We start from the raw sequence: 21615 nt of genomic DNA on the forward strand, positions 1-21615 counted from the left end.
GGAGGAGGAAGTCAAAGAAAATTAGCCTTCAGTTCGACTTTGTCTTCCAAAGTTTCGTATGCCCCTGATAAAAATCGAACATTCTCATGGTTGGCCTTGAATATGGGTCATACCACACAATTTTCTTCAGTAATATTTTATCATTACAAGTGAACAATATCCTCTCCACCCTTTCAGCTCCCTTCTATTACCCCATTAATCCAACAAAAACACAAGGGAGGTTTGGTGGGAAAATGGTGAAGAAAGAGAAGTTGTTACTCAAAATAAAATTTTTTACAACTCCCAACCTTCCCTGCTAATTTCAAGAGAGAAAAGAGGCAAACATACATAGGATGAAGATTACATATGTTGCCACTTCAGGGACATTTAAAATGCTGCGTGAATCAACAATGATTGAGATATTACCTTTAGCGCTCCCAAAATGTGCGCACAAACTTTTTCTGGTGTATTTTTAATCTTCTCTCCCTCCCACCTCTTCTTTGTAACCAAATACCAGTTCAGAAGATAGGGACTAGGGAAAAGCCTCATCACTTTCCAGTAGGTTGGCAGGTCGGTCTGCAGACCTGACATACAGGCGCAGTTCACTGTGCTTCATACACAAAGCTGAGGCATCAGATGCAAGCAATTCATAATCTCTGGTGAATTTACATTTATTAAAAACCTGCTCAAACTAAATTTTCAAGTGATTATCCAACCAATCAGTGTAATATCAAAATTAATTTTTTTTTCCCGACCCAATGTGAAATATCTAAACTTTGTTTTTAACTCCAAATTTATACATACATATCAATTTTATTACAGTATGTCCTTCCATTATTGTCAGCATACAGATACACATATGGTATGTTGTTTGTAAGGGTTACAATTTTTCTTTCTGAAGTGTGGACAGGTCTGTCATGGTATATTATAAAAATTATGCAATACATTTAAATGGCATTTACCTTTTACTTTGTATAACTTGGATGTGAATACAATAGTTTAGCTTTATTATTAGAACACTTTCAATTTGAAACATTTCCAATTCCAAAGCTGTTTTATAAAATTTAAGTTTAGGCACATGATGTGTTTTTCAAGCACAGCAGTCATAAAGTAATGCTATATAGATTGCAGACATTTACTGGACGGAGGCACAATTCTTCAGCCACTGGTCCATCTGGTCCAACTGCTGTGCAACACTGGAACTGCTGGTCCCTCCGAGTGCTCGGTACTGGTCCACGCTGCTCTCGTAGTTCCACACATCCCGGACGTCTTCTTCGAAACACTCGCTACAGGGCAAGTGTGTGTTCGGCAAACCCACTCATAGCTACAAGATGATTCCAGACACTGCCGATACCACCCGACAGTTGATTTCTTATGAGAAAATAAGAAAATTCCCTAAATACATTCAAGTGATATAAAAAAAAGCAACACATCAGCAAATTTTACAACTGTTATCTTACAGTTATAAAAACATGGTTGAAAAAATGAAAATTTTTGTACAGCAGGTGCTGCCGTTTCATCAGGCATACTTCATTCAACACACTATACAATGCTACATCAATCTAGCAGACTATGTTCCAACAAAATTTTTTGGTGGATTCGAGGCTTCTTGACATTGACCTCCAGGTTGTACCGCTATGGTACCTCTATATATATATATATTAGTTTGCTCAATGTTTTTAAATTAATATTTTTGAAGAAGAGAACCAAACCATGAACGCAAATAATAAGTATCAGACTCAATTTTAAACAGTAAGCATCACGTGAATTTTTTTATTGTCGTACAACTGATTATGAACTTTTTTTTAACAATCATTCTACGTACTATGTTTATTTTTCTTAGTTGCTCCTGTAAATCTGCATTTAAGTTCAAAAAGCCGGCAAAATTGCTAATCCGGCATGGCAGTGCTCTGAAACATGCCAGATTAGAACTATTACTGTAATAAATTTGTGGTAGTTACCTATTTCACATGAAAAACTAAAAAAAAAAAACTTATCAATTTTTAGAACACTATTATAAACAAATAAATTGAACATTGAAGTTAACAATGTAGATAATCTTGTCAGAACACTAGTGAGCCGTTTTTGATTTCAGTTTATGTAATAAATTACATGTGAAGGGAAATAAAAGATAGCCATCTCCATTATATAACTGACAGATAGCGAAATAATTGTCAACCATGTTTTCATAGGTATAAAAATTACTGTCATAAAAAACATTATTCACAGATTTGTTTCTTGGCTGCAAGTAGTATCCAGTATTTCTTTAAATATAATGATATTTTAAAGGGTGTGAATGATCAATTTAGGAAAAAAGATGTTAACATGTTTTGTCTTATTTTCTCATAAAGAATCACCTGCTGGACAGTGTCAGTATTGTTTGGAAACATTATATACCTACATAAAATAATTGGTCACGGCTGTAAATATGCATAATCTTGAGTGTGTGGCAAAGGTGTAATCCTGGGGATCTCAACAACTGAAGTACTTTTTTTGCTGGGATTTTGAGCAGCATTTCACATAGGGTAACAAGCATAACATTATCAGTTCAGACTTAAGTAAACTGTACCATCTTGAGGGTTTTTAAACAGATTTTTCCAGTACAACCAACCCGGGGAAAAATATAAAGAGCCTATCCACTGACTAAATATAAGCTACTCATCAGCTTATTATGTAAATTTATGTTTGAAGGTTTTGAACCTGCCTCGTCAAGCAGCTGCTATGCTTAGTGTCAACTATCTTCTATATATAATAATTTGAAACAATCTTTATTCATAGCTATAAGCTTGTTGGTTGAATGTTTATACATACTAGAATATATTCTTTTTTCATTATCATTATTTTCCCAGCTGTAGTCTACCCCAAGAACACTGAGAATTGGGCTGTTGTCTATACCAAATATTTCATTAAATACAATAAAGTATTTGGTTTTTGAAAGAACTACGCTAACAAAACTATTTCTGTTATCTTTTTCTCAGAAATTATAAAAGAATATTTTGCTCTACAACCTAGAAAATTTGATACCATAATTTTTCAGTAAACAGGCACTTGTTCATAAAGGTAAAAAAATTAATATTCTTAAAAATTCCTTTTCATAAAAATTAATACAAAAAAGTGAAAGTATATTTTAAAATTACTGTGTTCACACTTTCATTCATAGGTATTTTTTTAGTTTAAGTGAGGTTCGCGGGCAAATTAACTGAGCCAAACAATGAACATTATTCAGACTTCTGTTGTTAATGAAAATTGAGATAAAAAATAACCAAAATCAAACTGCCAACACATTTAGAGCACTGGCTATCAATTGCAATGTGTCAACACCACATCAAAGCCATCAGATTGCTTTGATTTTTATATCACAAAATACTAAGTAAAAAATAGTATGGGGAATTTTATGTGATAAGCTGATAACATTATGGTTAGAGATGTGGACATATTTTGTGGATTCATTTAGGGAAAAGTTGAACTCAAGAGCCCTTTTATGTCTTTTGCAATGTCTTCAGCTGGGCTACTGTTGTTTTGACATGCTCCAGGAAGTCAAAACCAAAATCAAACCAACAGCTACAGAACATCCCCATGACACTAAGGTCATTCAAGATTAAAATTTTTCTTTAAGTGATGCAGCCAATGAACAAAAGATTAATGTTCGAGAAACCACAGCACCTCCAAGTCTAGCCTTCTGATCATTGAACCTGTATGTCTAATGATGTGTATACATACCTGACAGATTTTAGGTGTTCCATAGTAAGTTCTGACATGGCGACCTCCATTTTCTCAGCTAAAGCCACTACTTTCCCAGCCACACTGTGAGCTACCCTGAATTCCATCTGAAAGCAATCGCAATTGGCACAGTTTCCGTGATTTTACTAACCTCTGAACAATGTTTTCAAATACTAATTAGAGGGTAATAAATGAGAAGTACCTAATGTATCTAAAATGTATTTCATTAGAAAAAATTATTCAGTAGTAATCATTTTGTGAATGAGGTACTACTTTGAAATACAAATACATACATTTTAGAATGAGATCACATAATTTAGGAATTAACTCAAAATGTAACAGGAATCCAGTTCGTAAAAACCAAAATGTGCGAATAGCTCAGTTCTCAGAACATAAGTAAAATGGACCTCTGACAATATATATCAGATATTATGATTTAAAATCTTAATGGGTTACATTCTAAAATTACAGCTACTTGCCTACCTTTTCTTAGTTAAAATTAATTATGTTAACAATGTGTAACTTTAAACACAACATGTGCATGATGTTTCTTACAGTCAGCAAGGCTCCATCTGCCCACCTTATATTTCTAGTAGTAAAGTTTTGCATAAAAATGTTATTTATTTGTTTGAAATACTTGTTAAAGTAAGGCATTATTGTTACTTGAGATGTTTAACTAAATAGCATAATACTACTTTATATATAATTTAATGTTGATACTTAAATAAAAATTAAATTCTCTTTGTGAATAAAATATATCTATTAAATTTATGCTATACTAATCCCAATAGTATTTTCTTTCAATAATGTACAGTTTAAAATTGTATGTTTCCTACAAGCTATGTTGGAATACATACAAATTACTTCACTTTTTGTAACCACATGCTGAAGATCACAAAAAACCTACTATAAGGCACAAGAGGCAAAAGAACATGCCCAGACCTCACTGTCACATGACGGTCACACGGAGCGCGTTGAGAAAAGGGAATGGACGAGTAAAGCAGCTGCCTCCAGGCTGATAACATCGTTTGCACATGGATGTCCGAGGGTCTCAGTTACAGTATCCGATTTACGGAATGGCTTTTACGTCAGATACATATTTAAATTTCGTAGTAGTTTATACAGGGTGTCTACTGACCCTGGAAAACCTGGAAAAATCAGGGAATATTGTAATCAGGGAAAAATCAGGGAATTTTTTTCAAAAATCAGGGAATCTTTGTTTGGTAGGTTGTAGTTGGCAATACTTTTTTGTTTATTGATCAGCTTGCATTGACGTAGCATCAAGTGTATCCCCTCCCATTTTTATTTTTGAATGGCAAATAACGAACAGCCCCACGTCCATTTTCTTTTATTTACCATCAGATTCGGAAGTTGCGTTAAATCACATGATACAAACTGGTTCAAGCTGGTCTGTTATCCTGCTGACGTATGTGCTGCGGCATGTTCTTCCCGCGCTCGGATTACACCGACAGATGCATTTAATTTTAAGTAATTATGGATGCCCCCAACGTAAACTGGGCATTTTTGTTAGCTTTGAAAATACATATCACAGACATTTTTGGTGAAGATTCGCCATCGTTGCTAGAAATTGGTAGCTGTAGGCTTCATACAGTCCATGGTTCTTTCAAAACTGGAATTTTTGCTACACAATGGGACGTTAGTTTTTTGAGGCACAGTTACTTTTTGTTTAAGCATGTACATGCAAGGAGGGCAGATTACATTAGAATAACTAGATCAGAGCTTTTTCCCAAGAAATTTTGTGCAATCAGATGGTTAGAAAATACTGCAGTTGCTGAGCGTGCCATGAAAACGTTACCCCACCTAAAGAAATTTGTTATTGAAGTTTCTATTTCATCTGTCTTTCAATGTAGGTAGTGGAAAGTGCTCTTGAAGATAATCTTCTAGAAGTAAAATTTACATTTTTCCACTCTTTGGCATCAGAGCTAGAATTGTTTCTTACAATGATCCAAATAAATTTGTTAGTGAAGTTTCTATTTCATCTGTCTTTCAATGTAGTGCTCTTGAAGATAATCTTCTAGAAGTAATATTTACATTCTTCCACTCTTTGGCATCAGAGCTGGAATTGTTTCTTACAATGTTCCAAAGTGAAGCACCCATGGCACCTTTTCTGTATGATATACTGGTAGACATTTTATTAGCTTTGGCAGGAAAGTTTGTGAAACCAGAGGTACTGAAAAGCTTTAGGGAAAAACGCAATGTATCTCGATTGGATGTAGATAACCAGGAAAATCTATTGCCTGCTAACAATATCAAGTTGGGTTATGCAGTACGCCATGCCATCAAGAAAGAGAAAGTACCAGAAAAGTCTGTCCTGTTACTGAAAATTGATGTTAGGACTTGTCCAAAGGTTAAGGTAAAAAAACTTCAAGACAAAAGTCCCCTAAAGTACAAACTTACCAAAGGAATTTCCTGCTTATGTCCGTCTATGGCTTTAAATTCGGGTGTGAGGAAACAGCGTGTGAAGTACAGTTTAGAATGTTGTCTTCAAAACAGGTAGCTATCAGGACAAGAAGCTGATAACATTGAGTGATCATATCAGTTGGTATGTTCCTCGCAAGATTCTGAAGCACTGTTCTCGTTTTTTTCTCGAGAAGATGGGCGCCTTGATCATTCTTAAGGCACATACAGTAGTTGCCAAAACAGGCCTTCTAAAGTTTGTGAGGATGATGATGGAAATGCATCATTGGAAAGAGGATTTTCAGTGAATTCTAATCTGCTGACTGAAAACTTGCAGGAAGAAACACTGATTGCATAAAGACAAGTGTATGACTTTGTTCAACGTTCTGGAGGTGTAGAGCATGTTGATATCATCAAGTCCATGTTACAGTATGTAAGAAATGCTAGTTGTAGGCGTAAAGAAGCCCTGCAAACAAAACAAAAAGAAAAGGAAGCTACAGACAAGAAGAAGGCAGAAAAAAGAAGAGTTGAAGAGGAGATCAAGGCATTGCAGTTTAAGAAGGCTCGAGTGTTGGATTGGGCTTGTTCTGAAGCAAGTGCTATAGACGCAAAAGTTGAGTCACTGCGAAATTGACGGGCGCTTCCTTTTACTAATGTTTTTTGCAAAAGTAAGTGTGTGAAATACTAGTAGCAGCATGTTTTATTTTCCATCAATTGAGTCTTTTTGGCCACGTCTAGAAGAAGGTAATATTTTTACTAATTTAAGTAAGTTGAAATACTTTGAAAACCATCAATGTATTGTTATGCAGTTTTTTCAGTTTCGTGGAATGTTGTAATTGTGTTAAAGAAAACCTGGAAATATTCAGTTTTAGACCTGGAAAACCTGGAAAAATTAGGGAATTTCATTTACTAGATCTGGTAGACACCCTGTTTATAAAAACATGACATACTACAGAGAAATTTATGACATACAATGTCGCTGAAAGAACTCGGGCTGCGACTGGTGTTTCAATATTAATAGAACAATTTCTGACAGAGGGAAAGGGAATGAGCAAAACCAGTTTCAATTTTTGAAACCCTCAGCTAAAGAAAACAGAGCACAGGAAAGTAATTGCAGTAGATGTACGAGTTTTATTCTCTAAAAGAATCGGTCCCAAAATTAAACAAGTTATATATGGCTATGCAAGAACACAACAATTTAAACTGCAGAGAAATAATTGAGTAATGTTTGTTAGGTTTTTGCCAAGAAAAACTGTCAATTTGAAGTGAAATATTTTGGTTGAAAAGCCTGGATTAGTTATTTGGAGGAGGCATTATCTCGAAAATATACAAATACATTAATTTTGTAAGACTGACGAAACCGTAGTAAATGTTGACAAAAGTACGTTCATACTACACACAGAAAAATTTCTTGTCAGCTCTCAAATACTGAAATTGGTCAGAAAATCCATTGGACACGTTTAAAATTAATAATTGTGCATGCATATAGAGAAAAGGGCTTTGTTCTGAATGGTTTGCTTATTTTTATATCACAGCAGAAGTCCGGAAATAACCTCAATTACATGTGTAGTGTTGTTTTATGTACTTATTTTAATTGTCTTACCATAAATTTTTGTAGCAGTTTATCAGAGTAATAGTGCTTGATATGCTTGATTGTGTTACATCTGTTTAATCTTTAATTACGATAAAGTCGAAATCCACTATTTTTAATGTTAAAATTTTCATTTTTACAACCCCATAAAATCTTGGCTTTAGTGATGGGTTGAATGCACTTACTATCAAAAAGATCTCAATTTTGATTGTTTAAAGAGTGCTTCAAAACCTAATATAATTTTAAGAGTCAAATATAAAATAATTTACAAGTAAAAACACCATAATTTAAGTTGTGAAGAAACATTAATTTCATAAATTTTTAATTTTTAAAGTATAATCATATTTAAATTGATCAGGCAATTAAAATATGATTCTTTATACTTTAAAAATAAAAATGATTGATTTCTTTTTATATCAATAATGTTCCTTAAGTGCTAAACAAACATTCTCACATCACTGTAGTAAGGGCTGTAATTATTATTATACTTAATTTACAGATTTAGTCTTCATATTATTGTACACAGTCATGTGCTTATTAAGTATTTATGTATTCAGACAGCTTTTTAAGTGAAATAGCTCGACTCTCGAATTAATGTAGCTCTTGGGCAGAAAGTTTTCAGCAAAGGTAGGTCTTAACCTGGACGTGTTCTATGGCGAGTGTGCTATGTGGAGTGACATCAGAGGTGGCATTGGGAAGAGACTGGTGCAGAGTGTGTGTGTGTGTGAGACAGTGTGTGAGAGTGTGTGTGTGTGAGTGTGTGAGAGAGAGAGTGAGTGAGTGTGAGCATGTGTGATAGAGAGAGATGGGTAGGGATGAACGATGGCAGAACACAGGTGTGTGTGTGGCACACAATTATAGGAACATTGTTCTGAAAATATAATTAACGCAGAGAAGATGCCGTGCATTTTTCCTGTTGAAACTGAATGCTTCGTAGACACTTAAGGCACAACAAATACCTGTCAATGCATCTGAGAGGATGTGTGTGTGAGCAGACTCATCACAGGTGAATAGGCGTCTGCGAGCAGAAGATTTTCACTTCGAGTCGAGCTCGAGCGAGTTTGCTAAAATACTCGCGAGTATCGAGTCGAGTTCGAGTTTTTTTTTTAAGTTTATTGCACATAAATTTACTGTGATGGAGTAATAAAATGTGAGAACTCTTGAGAAAAATATGGAAATAAAAAAAGAAACCATTATCATTGTTAGCCTACTAAATTAAAAAATTCGATATTCCTAAAGTATTTGGAATTTCTTATCTCCGCCGGTTGATTTGAAAAGAGGAAGTGAAAGAGCATAGAATAAAAGTATTTTCAGATTTTTAGCATTTTTTTTTCGCATATACCGTTACTCTACATATTTACCAAATTGTTTAACCTCAAAATTAGTGTCAAATATCTGTAACTTGTCATTAAGTTTAATCAATTTAAAGTAATAAAAATAGAAGCATTTTACTTAATTCAATTTACACTTGCAAAAAAAACTTACGCACAATAAACCTACTTGGAAATTAAAGTCTTTTTCAATGTCCTGTAGTCTGAAATATGTTTACTCATGTCATCAAATGTAGAGCTGTACTGAAGAAGCCAATTTTGCCAATATTTAGTTGAATCGGCATTTCTGCCAACTTCCAATACTCTTGTTAATTTTCGACCGATATTACTGAAAAACGAATGAGACTGCCATAACCTAAAAATCCACGAGTACCCTTTTCACTTTTCGTAGTAGTACTACAATCTTTCAGATCACATTATTTCTTAGCAACATGTGCCAACCGTACATATCAAGATTTAACATCCTTTTTTTTTCAATAATGTTCTTTAATTTTAATATGTCCTAAATAAATACATTACCATCACGGTAAATACACATCTCGGTTATTACGGCAACTATAGTGCAAATGTGGTAACTATCATGCTTCTGCAGTAGTTATGGTATCTACAAAGAATCTTTAGTTATTTTTATGGTAATTATCTTAAGATAACTATTGGAATTGTACTGTAGTTATGGTACATCATCCATATTTCTTCGTAAGTTGTTTTTCATTTGTATTTTCTTCATATTTATATTTACGTGCGCCATTACTGGCAGGAATTTTCATAAAAATGTTAAACGGGACTTTATATCACACATTTAATGGTGTAAATGATGAGACCCCGGACAATTTAAATGCTTTTTATAGTAAAATGCGGGAAATGTTTCCGCATAAGGCGGGAAATACTTCCGCATAAAGGAGGAAAGTGATACATTAATGCTATGCGGAAAATTATAGAAGTAAAAAAAATTAATCACGGAAATTAGTAAATCCCGGGTACGTAAAAATGATGTGTTCATGTATACGGTCGATCATGTTACATTATAAAGTAAAGGATAATAGTGTTGTAAGACTTTTATTCCGATATAATGAGAGTTTTTTTTCTATAGGTACAGTGCAAGAAAAGCTCGCTCGAATTTCGAGTTGTTGAAAAGCCACGAGCTCGAGTTCGAGTATTACTAAAAAACTCGACTCGAAACTCGAATTTCGAGTACTCGCAGGTGTCTACAGGTGAACTAATTAATATCGGTGGGTGGTGGACTATGTTCCCAACGGCAACAATGAAACTTCCTCCAAGCGCTCTCGGTCAAACAGGACGGCGGAGCTGTTCCCGATTGATGACCAATGCAGGTGTGAAAGATGTTGGATAGTGATTTTTCCACATGAAATGGTGACACCATCTGTCATTGACGTGGATGGTAAGTAAGTGTGACGGCGAGTAAAATTGGCAAGTAGTGCTCAGCTAAGACAATCTGGCAAGAGTGCTTAAATAGGTAGCAGAGGTGGAATAGGCCAACTACTTTTGTTTGTGGCATGTAACTTGGGACATAAATGAGCTTGGGTCAAGGTAGTAGCCAGTGTCTTATGCTCAGCATGGAACCTTTTACTACTATCGCCAGTGAAAACTCAGAGCCTACAGCCATGACATTTGAAGACTTGAAACACTTATCATGCAGAGTAGACTTTACAAATTATGTAGATATAACTGTGTAAATATTTTAAAAGCTTAGTAAAATGTATTTGTTAGTCTGGAATGTTTGAGGTATAGTAACTTGTAGGATACCTGCCCCTAGTCATGATGTAAAAGTTTTCTTAGTTATTATTTTAGTACACTGGTGTTGATCTTCACTCAGCAGGAATGTTCACATCAGTAGCTGTTGGCAGATACAAATATTTATTTGATAGCTCCTGTAGACAGGGCCGCAACTAGAGTCTGGCCCCCAGGGCATGAATGGATTCATGCCCCCCCCCCCCCTCTTTTTTTGCACATACCACACCAATAAAGCGGGGGGTCCGGGGGCCCTCCCAAGGAAAAATGGTGCTATTTAAGCATTTTCCATACCTACAAGTAACAGTTTCTGTGCTACTGTACCTTCCATGCATGAACCCACTATGTCCATAAAGTAGTCCGTATAATCACTAGACTTGTTCATTAAATATGTTGAGACGTTATATTGTAAATCAGATTACACTTTCCTGGAATGCAAGTTAAAAAACTTTTTACCAGTTACCAGTTGTAGTAGGAATTACAATGCAAGCGATTTCGGCGCCCCCACAGCTTTGCGCCCGGGGTGTATGCCCCGCTCCCCCCCCCCCCCCCCCCCCCTAGTTGCGGCCCTGCCTGTAGATGTAGTTCTTGTGTTTGCAAGTTAAACTTCTGAATTTTCTTTCCTCAAATATTTTCATCCAGTATTTTTCCTTCAATATAAATTTTTTGGATTACTAAAGATTTTATGTATTTGAGATTTGACTGGCTCATCCCTAAAATGTTTGCTAAGTTTATCAAGGTAAGTATGCCTCTTCCTAATATTGTTTTCTCACGTAATAATGCACATTAAAAAAAAATTAAAAAAATAAACATTTTAGTGCAACCCATCTAAAGAAGCTTGTGGCTATAGTTTGCAAAACAATGCTTTCAATACTCACTCCTTTTCTGACGAGATAGTATGCGACATCAGTTGCCAACATATCCGGAGTTAAGGCACTTCGACACTTATCGCTATTCACCTATAAAAACATTAAAAACCAAAATTTGTTTTCAGAATTACTAACGGGTTAGAGATGTGACTAAATTCAAATGAAGGTGAGCATGTTAACTAGCGCCACAATTATTTTGCAGATTAATTTCACTCCACTCTAGATTAAACTTGTCCACACATAATCAAGCCTTCTTTTAGAGTGCTCATTCGTTGATAACACGGTCATATCCTTTGGCTGGTCACACGTGATTGGTTAACTACTTCTTGTTCACTTAGAGTCATCACTAGCTTGTTAAAACCACTGTAGTCCAATCATAAGGGTGAAGCAGGTGTATTTGTGCTTCAAGCATACTTTGCTAGCCAATGAAAATGCAAAATAATTGTGGCATTCATTGTACATAACCAACACATTAGAGGGTGTGTACCTGGTTTCTTACACACACTTATGTTAAATGGAAAAGGTAACTAATATTTTGGAACAGGTGCAGTAGAAAACTGTACACTACCCAGTTGTCTATGCCTACAAGTAGTGTTCAGATGATCAATGAACCTATTTGTCAAGCATGCAGGGGCGTAGCCGGGGGGGGGGGGGGGGAGAGGGGGTGTGTAGGTGTTGTCAACCCCCCCCCCCCTTAAGCACCAAATCTTTAATTAATTTCTTATTCATCACTCAAACAAATTTCATATTAAAATTAATAAAGTTTTTCCATTACAATATTTAAATTTAAGTACCGAAAACTGCTAAAATAGCACTATTTTACACCTTTAAATACAAATTTTCCCGGGGGAGGACCCCCGGACCCCTCGCTTTAATATGGTGGGGGGGGGGGGGGGGGGGGGGGGGCATGCTTCTTAACACCCCCCATACACAAATCCTGGCTACGCCACTGCAAGCATGAGATTTTCACCCTCAAAATCACTATGACTGAGGAACTGGCCTGACTTGCCAGAACGTGTGCGAGTGTGACAAGTACCGTGAGCGTGCCGACAGCGCCGGCTGCCACCTGCAGGATGCTCTCCATGCTGTCGCAGACGTCGAACATGGCCTCCTTGTCCTCTTGCAGGTCCTTGTTGTACGTCGAGGGCAGGCCCTTCAGCACGGCCATGAAGCCCGTGCACTGGACACAGTCAACGCGCTGCACCCTTGTGCTCAAGTTTTACTTGCTAATGTTCGTTCATGGCATTTTCATTCTGTTGTATTTTTTTTAGCTTGGACAACTTACATGGATGTTAAAACTTGTAACAACCCCATGCCATCCATCAATAATAATTTGTTATGAATTTTTTTTGGTCATATTTCAGGTTAGATTTAAAGATTTTCCTTTTTCAAAGTTATTGTGAAAATAATTCTCCGGGTTTATTGTTTTTATTTTTAAAAATTCACTAGTTTATTATTCTCGTAATTTTTTGCTGGCTTCTTTGTGCGGGAAGGCACGCTGACGTGATTTTCCTTCATTTTTTTCCACGACCGAGGCTTTGTTTCACACGCTAGGCGTGTGAGTCACGGTCACGGGAGTGCGAGAAAGATACAAAAATCGCTGCGTCGTGGGAACAGAAGTAAGCATTTCGTGGAAGCATTTTGTTGCCATGCGCCGTGATTGGCTGAAAATTACGTCAGCGAGCCCAGGACACTGCGCGCACAAAGAAGGAAGGCTGTAAGATCAGTCATTGTCCAAGCGGCCGGCCGAGCGATGGCTCAGTGTTTTATATATACATTTATTTAGGTATATTTAATTTTTATTTATTCTGTCCGGAATATAGTGCAATTTTTACATAAATAAAACAAAAGGTAATACATCAAACTTTGTGTATAAATTTCTTCTTTCTTCGTAACCTGCAACCTGTATGTTCCACTCATCACCTAATTTGAGCTAGCCAGAGATGGTGAGTGGTGGTGACAAACTACATTAAGAATTGCATTTTTGTTTTCAAGAAAATTGTTTTGCTACATGTATGCTACATGTAATTTACTATTTGTAAAAAGCCAGGCAAATATGCTTTAGAATGTTTGTCTGACTATTTTTCACCCACTGGCAGTACATTTACTGAGTTTTACAGTTAAGATAACACATACATAACAGTTTCTATAGTTTAGTTATTAAAAATTTGTTTATAAAATTCTGAAATACTCAAAAAAAATTACTTCAACACAGCGACACTGACCTACATTTCTGCCTTCATGGATTTTATTTAACGTTTACATTAATAAATATCTCCTGAATGCATTAAATGATTACAGTTAAAACTTACTTATTCTGATGACTGACAACAGCAGGAGATATTCTCATATAAACCAGTATTTAAAATAGCCTAAGAATAATAAAATATTTAATTTTAAAGTTATGGCCCACACCTCCTTAAAATATCTTAACTTTATATTATCTTAAAAGTGGTGCAGTGTAGAGAAATAATTGGTATGTACAATAATAATTAATAGTACAAATTTAATTACTAACAGAAAGAGTTCCGTAGAAAATGTTTTGTCCGTATCCAGCAATTTTAATTTTATTAGCAAATCTCTGCACATATTCCTATTCTGTACTTTTCCCGTTCCTGCTCCCACTTGTTTCAACCCTTCTCTGTAATGTGGTCTTGAAACTTGAGAGGCACCAATTATGACAAATGGGACTACTGATGAACACAGAGTGCTAACAGATGGATGAGGTCACCCATGTTTCCTTTCTTTGCAGCATTGGTCTTACTAACCCCATCCCGAGAGGAAGAAATAGAGAAGCCATTCTTGTGTACTAAAAGGGTACATCTATGCATGCAAACTATTTTTTAGAATTTTTACATGGCAAGCCAATCTACTCCAGGAAGTTATTGCATGCGCAAATGAGGTGGTCAGAAGCCGAGGGGTACAAGTTAATATGTATAGGATAATTTGGAGGCTTTCTGGCTTGTTTGCTCATACAATAATAAAACATTTGGTTAAGTAGTTGAAAACTTACTATATGGCAGAAGAAATCTTGGAGTTTACATAATCCCTTTGGGACCAAACAATTTTACTTTGCCTGCAAACAGTTACATAATAACATTCAACTAATTTTCATTCTGACTGCCTGAAACGATGGTGCAATGAGTATGTGTCTGGCAGGCACGCAGGGTCGCACCTGGCCCAGGATGCGCCCGGCACGCCCCCTGATGAGCTCCAGGCCGTCGGGATTCCTCTTGTGGGGCATGAGGCTGCTGCCGGTGGAGTGGCAGTCGGCCAGCCGCACGAAGCCGAACTCCTGGCTGCCGAACAGCACCAGGTCCTCGGCGAGGCGGCTCAGGTGCACCGCGCACAGGCAGGCCCACCACAGGAACTCCGCTGCCGGGCAACACACCCCATAGTTACACATTCCCACCCTTTTTTTATATATAAAGCTTGACTTCGCCCATTATGATTTGTAGAATTTTATGTTTTTCCGCTGAATGCAAGTTATTACGAAGAAAAAGTTTAAAAATACGAACATGTAAGCACTTCGGTATTTGTTACCCAGCTGTGTACATCCAGAAAATGAACTTAACGACACAATTAGTCAGGCAAACATTCATGAACTGACCAATGACGGCCACACGCTACAAGTTAATTTTCTGGGTTTTGCACAGCTGGGTGACACGTGCAAAAATACTTCCATAACCACTTTTTTTTAGCAAAATTTCTCCTTTAAAATGTGCAATTAGCAAAACAACTAAAAATTAAAATGGGCTTTATGTCTTGTCAACAAGGTCATCAGAGATGGTGACACTCATCGACTCAATTCAAAGATAATGGGGGAGAAATCAGCCAAGGCCTGCAGTAAGAAACCATCAAAGCAAACGCTTGGAGTGATTTAAGGAAACCGTGAAACACCAGAGGCAAGATGGTTGGACCAGGACTCAAACCTGTGATCTGCGGAATGCAAGTACAGTGTCCTATATCATTATACCACCAGGCTCTGTAGTTCCAGTTGAACTGAAAATTTTGGAATGTAATCCCGATAGTCATTCTGTCAATAACAGCACATAATCAGCTCAAACAAAGCCTATCTTATGCCTGTCCCAACTAACAACCTATTGTAGCGCCTTCTCAGAGGGAAAAAAAACCTCTCTGCAAAAATTCAACAATGTTAAAATTACCTGAAAGACTCTACAGTTAGGGCTCTAACACCAACCTCATTCTCCCTCTATACAGATAAAATTTCCATGCCATTATGGCCGTCCAGGATTGTGAGGCAATCACAGGAATGATGCTACATTGAGACATATCTTGCATATGGATTTTCATCATTACTCAGTGTTGATAATTACAATGTAAAAATCAACTACATAATAAATGAAGTTTAAACACTTATCGCTGATCAATTAAAATGATTATTTTCAGTTTCTCTCATTGGCATGAGCAGCCAATAAGCACAACAAAAAAATTGTTCTCTAGACTTGCACGCACAGGGTTGGGAACAACAAAGAATAAACTGCCAAGAAATACTTGGTTACCAGCTGAAGTTGCATGGCTAAGTGAATGTATGGGTTTCAGCTAGTGCTTTCAAAATTTAATTTTTACAACCTGATTTTTTTTCATATTTTCCAAGCAATAATACCTTGACGTGTGTCACGTACGCAACTACTGACAGACACCAATTCCCTCGTCTCCCCGCTATCTCTCTCTTCACAGCTGCGGCACAAGCCGCCCATCTTTATTAGCGCCCTGGGTGTGGGCAGTTGCATGGTTGCCATCCCAATACACACCCAGCTCAGTGCTGCTGTGTGACCTTGAACCACCGAAACTTGCCTGAAGAGGGAGGCAAGCACCTCTTCCCCTCCCTTCACAACCTACTCAACATGTGCCGCCAATCAGCACTAATCTTGCTTCCTATTGGTTACCTCCTCTCGGCCAGATATGTGATAAAAGAGAGCACAGAAGCTGTGATTTTGAGTCGCTGCCTAACTGCCAACTTGCCTTATCGTCTTGATACTCAGTGCCTCGGCTCTTTTATCCTCTAACCATCGGAACTGCCTGCACTGCTACAAGAGCCTGCCTGCCACCACCTGCTTATCGCTGATTATAACTATTTACGTGCCTTCTGTTTCTGGACGTGTCATGCCTGGCATTGAAAAATAATTGCTGCCGACCATCTGTTTCCGGACTAGTCAACCCATCTGTTACGGATGCCTCTGCGGCATTGTGTGGCCGGCACGGCAGGAAGTCTTCGAGATCATCACAGGCAGTCCCCTCCCCCCCCCCCCCCTGCGGGTCAGATACGTACCCTTTAACAGTCGTCACTGTAGGGACAGCTGTCAGTGTTTATCAAAGGTGCCAGATTTGGGTAAAATAAACTGCATTGTACCAGAAATTGTCTCTATGAATCATTTACTGACTGGACGTGCCTAGCAAGGCAGTTTACTCTTTGTTGTTCTCTACCCTGTGTGTGCAAGACTCGGTAGTGCCTCCTGCAACTGGCTGCCTTGTGGCAAGGTTGCCACCGAGACCCCAATGAGCGTCTCAACCCCTCGTCGCCCCCTTACCGAGAAAGGGAGCTCCAGAGTAGAGGGACCAGCATCGGGGAAGGCAACTCCTCTCAATCTTAATGTTGATTCATATTTTACTTTAAGGGTGTGGATTGTACACTGATACTAAGTTTTTAGACTAAAAAAATTGGCAAAAGGGTACAAACACAATAAAGTATCTTTCAACAGTATATGATTTTATGTCTAGTAACTTATATTCTTGTTTACATATTTGTGTCTTAATCAACACCATGAACCCCTCTATTTAACAAAAATATTTATCCTTGTTGTATCTTGTCCTGCAGTGAATGTCCTGACGTAGTCCCTGCAAGTTTGTGGGTGGTGCCTGCCTACTTGCAGTGGCTACATTGTTGTTTTTTGTTTTTTTGTTTAATTGTTTATGTATTGTAATTTTTTATCTGTTTTTTTTGTCGTGCCCACCTTAAAAGTTTACTACCTGTTAGTGGGCATGTTACAATGCTTAACAAATAATAAAAAATGAATGCTGGTAACTCTGTACACGCAATAGAATTGAAACTTCTTTCACAATTCAAACCTTGACTCTTAACTCTTAAGTACATTATAAGGGATAAAATAACAATAAAAAAAATAAACAATTTTTTAAAAAAAATACTATTCACTGTTAAAATACTCACCCCATAAAGATAAACTTGGCGTGTTACTGTTTCTTCAAACAATTCTGCTATTTGAAACACGCCAACACTCTAAACGAAATATGAATTCATAACCCGTAGCACTATCTACGTGGGAAATGCAGGGAATGTCTCAACAGCGCTCTCTGCACTGCTGGTTGAACAAGGGGGAATGTGAGCATGCTGGTAGCAAATATAAAATGCAAGGCACTCACAGCTAACTGTATAAGATACTTATTTCTATTTCTGAAACAAGCACATGCGCACACACTTTCCTTTTCATTTTTTGGACGGGGTCGAATCATCGAAAGAGGAGAACGAAAACGAACCCAGCATCGTATACTATGTCATAACGTTCTCTTTATATCTCTTTGGCAAAGTACCTATTTATTCTCTGTCCTTTTTGCATCAGAAATGTTGTTTCATGAAAACTTTGCACTAAAATTTGGCCTTGAAATTTTACTCTTATCGGACTAAAAGCAGTTTCACTTCAAAATATAAAAGTTTTTCGAGAACTATGTAAAAAATGTTTTCTGAGAAATTTCTGTCTAGCTAAATTTTTTTTTTTCATTACTCAGTTTGAGCAATGAAACAAATTTATAGAACGAAGACAACGCCACAAGCACACAAACCGATAAAGTCCCTGTCGCCGACGGCACGCATGCTGTTGGGCGAGCACCTGGAGAAACCCAGGTCTCGGGCCAAAGCCGGGCGATCCACGGGGAACGGATTCCCAGCCAAAGCCCCGCTGCCGAGCGGCATCTCGTCCGCTCGTGCAGACAGCTGCGAGAGACGCTCGCTGTCTGCACGCAGGTTCCACGCGTGGCTGTGACAATCACAATGCCTCAGCAGTCCCAGTTCACACAATCACCCTGTTAACTACACACATGAACACACACACTTGCTCAATGCTGGATTCGTAGCATTACAGTACCTTCAGAAACACTGGTTGTGACTCGGGCCACAGTGAAATCATGTTAATTTAAAATGCAAAATCATCATACAATTTTTAACCATCCAAACAAAAAAATTTTTAGGTATAGAATTTATTGATTGTTACTTTATAAAATCACTCTCAGCATTAAGACATTCAGATTCACTAAGAGAAATAACATAGTCACGTTAACAGCAGTGTAAAAGTAGTTTAACCTGTGAAACATGCAAGATTGATAAAGATTTTTGATTTGACTCGCTTGTGTATGAGCCAAATTTAGTACGACTATTAATTAAAAACTCTTGACATGTTCAATAACAGAATAACATATTACATGGCTTACATCACCACTCAAACCTGTATCACCTTGAATCAGCAGTTGACAGTCAACTTTGGTGTGTGTATGGATATGAGAGTACGTACATACGAACACGTGCATGTCTTAGAGGTCTAACGTCATGCTAACAGATGCGGTAGCGATAGTTCTCACCTGAGCAGCCAGTGGCTCCACAACACAGGCTGCGCTCTCTGCAGATGAGTGTAGCCAGGCATCAGGATGTGCACTTCCCGGCGTGCTCTATCCGTCACTATCTGTGGAAATATCACTGCCAATAACGTTTACTAATCTGTCTGTGGGCCTGTGCAAAGCTTCCATTAAGCCATTAAATCAAAGCTCTCTGTAATATTTTATTTGACTTCGTCAGACAACTTGCCATTTTTTTTTTTGAAGCTTCGAATGTGATGCAAAGCTCCATATTTGATGTGAAACTGTGTGTTTGTGACTAAGCTCGCGTCTTATTTTATCAATGCGCAAAATAAATTTTATGTGAGGTTATTCTATAATTTTTATTGAATGGTGTTAAATGTAAGGCACAATTGGTTACATGAGAACAAACATTACAAATGTAAAAATTTTTTATTTCATTTGAGTATTTTATAAAATTTAAATGTAATACAGCCATCCTGAGAAAAAATAGTCACTATTCAATTTGCCTTAAGTGCATAGCAGCATCTTTATAAATAGTGATATGGTAACATATATTTATCATGTTTTCATCTCAATTATGCCTCTGAGTGAGGGAAAATGGTAGCCCTGACTAGGGAACCAATTTTTTTACATGTATCTGAAAAATATTTATCTGAAAGAAGAAATTCTCTCCTTCACTCTAGTTGCCCCAAACACTTATTCTACCAGTCACATTTATTAACCATAGTTATCTTACCCACAATCATATTTACACCAAAAAAAAATCTGCAGCCACAGCCATCAAGAGAAACGTAGGGCTGGGGGGCAAATAATTTAGTTGGTCTCCTCCCTGTTTAATGTACAACTTTCAAATATCTACACTTGTTCTATTAACAATCTCCAAACTTAACCAGGACTCCGATGATGTCACCCCCACCTCTCTCCTTCATTTTTGATGGCCCTGCCTGTGCCACACAAACGCACTACCCACTTGTATAAAGTCATGAATGAACGAATTAAGAGTTCCCATCTTGTCTCGCAGCCAAATACGCATGTCTGTGGCGACTTGATCGTTTCGACTGCGTCCCGTGTGCAGTTTTCCTGCTACGCCACCGATCAGCTCCTGAAAGAAACATCCCCCGACCAAGATCATACTCAGCTTAAAACAGGAGAAGGGGGTCATTTTTCAGAATTCAACCTCTTTCATAAGAGAGGGAAGAGGATACACTATGCCACATAACAAAAGGAAGAATATCATTCACTAAAAAAAAAAAAATTTGAATCATAGTTTGTTACAAATGTTTTCTATCGATATAATCTTTGCTCCTTGTTTTAATTTTTTCCCCTCTTGGGAAAGGCAGGGGAGGAGGTCAGCTGCCCACCTCCTGGATATACCCTTGCCCCTAACTCAACTGCATGCTCTTTGATCTCCTCTCACTTTTTGTATTTTGTTACACAAAACTAATATCAACCCCTTCTTGCATATTGTAATCATACCTCTCTTGCATTTTAAACCACATTTCTTTGGTCCAGTAACACAAAAATTATTTTTCTTCTGGATTTTGCAGTATTTCTTTCTAGCTCCAATTAAATTTAATTCTTGTTTGAAGTCATGTCACTGAAACATATTACTGTTTGGTGCACTTACTTTGATAATGAAAAATTACAAAATTAACTAACAACATAGGGGTGACTACAAATTAAACTCATCGTTAAATCATTTATAAATAGCACAGAGTAGGTATTTTTCAGTACAAAATTATTACGGAAGAGTATTTGTAATCCAAGTTTGTTTAATAGGGTTTTACACTGCATCATGGGCTCCGAACACCTTTGAAACTTATGTGGTATGTACTCATTATTTTTAGCCATGCACATTATTTTTAGTCATTTCATCATACGCGCATAACGCCTGAATGATCGCAGCCATTCAGGACTATTGTCTACCATGTAACTGTCAAAGCAACGTAAAGACTGAAAAAAAAATCTCACTTACATGTTCATTTGTGATGCTCACGCTTATTGCTGTGAATAAGTGCAATCCACACATTTCACATGTGAGTTTATTAGTTGATGTGGTCTAGGGTTGGTTTTATAATTTTGTTACTTAATATATAATATATAATTTTATTTAAATGTATATTTTTTTTAATTCTTATTAATATTTTTTTTATGTAACTGGGCTGATGTCATACTGTAAGCAGGGTGACCACCTTCGGAATACCACCTTCAACTAATTTTACTACAAATATAAACAAAGCTAGTAATTATTTTCTCACCTTTAATCTTCTCTCATTAGCTGTGTGAATGTCTTCATCTGTACTCTTGATCTTGAAGTTGTTACTTGACCACTCTTCTTCAACCTTTGAGC

General features: G+C 37.1%; 2 protein-coding genes across 4 annotated transcripts in view; one reads left to right on the top strand and one right to left on the bottom strand.

Moving 5' to 3' along the window:
- Positions 1-17717, top strand: part of LOC134534054 (ester hydrolase C11orf54 homolog) — a 38200-nt gene extending 20483 nt beyond the window's left edge. Inside the window, exon 9 of the mRNA XM_063372039.1 lies at positions 14817-17717. The gene's annotated coding sequence lies outside the window, so the exon portion shown is untranslated. The remainder of the gene's footprint in view (positions 1-14816) is intronic.
- LOC134534021 (argininosuccinate lyase) overlaps positions 926-21615 on the bottom strand; it is a 34530-nt gene continuing 13840 nt past the window's right edge. For all 3 annotated transcript variants that reach the window (XM_063371915.1, XM_063371926.1, XM_063371937.1), the window contains exons 5-13: positions 21524-21607; positions 20236-20367; positions 19269-19369; positions 18477-18670; positions 14833-15032; positions 12694-12837; positions 11667-11747; positions 3700-3806; positions 926-1265 (exon numbers count right to left, since the gene is read on the bottom strand). In XM_063371915.1, coding sequence (XP_063227985.1) covers positions 1115-1265; positions 3700-3806; positions 11667-11747; positions 12694-12837; positions 14833-15032; positions 18477-18670; positions 19269-19369; positions 20236-20367; positions 21524-21607 — 1194 coding nt within the window. In that variant the 3' untranslated portion in view covers positions 926-1114. The remainder of the gene's footprint in view (positions 1266-3699; positions 3807-11666; positions 11748-12693; positions 12838-14832; positions 15033-18476; positions 18671-19268; positions 19370-20235; positions 20368-21523; positions 21608-21615) is intronic.

Source organism: Bacillus rossius, chromosome 1 (assembly GCF_032445375.1).
Source record: "Bacillus rossius redtenbacheri isolate Brsri chromosome 1, Brsri_v3, whole genome shotgun sequence".
NCBI lineage: Eukaryota > Metazoa > Arthropoda > Insecta > Phasmatodea > Bacillidae > Bacillus > Bacillus rossius.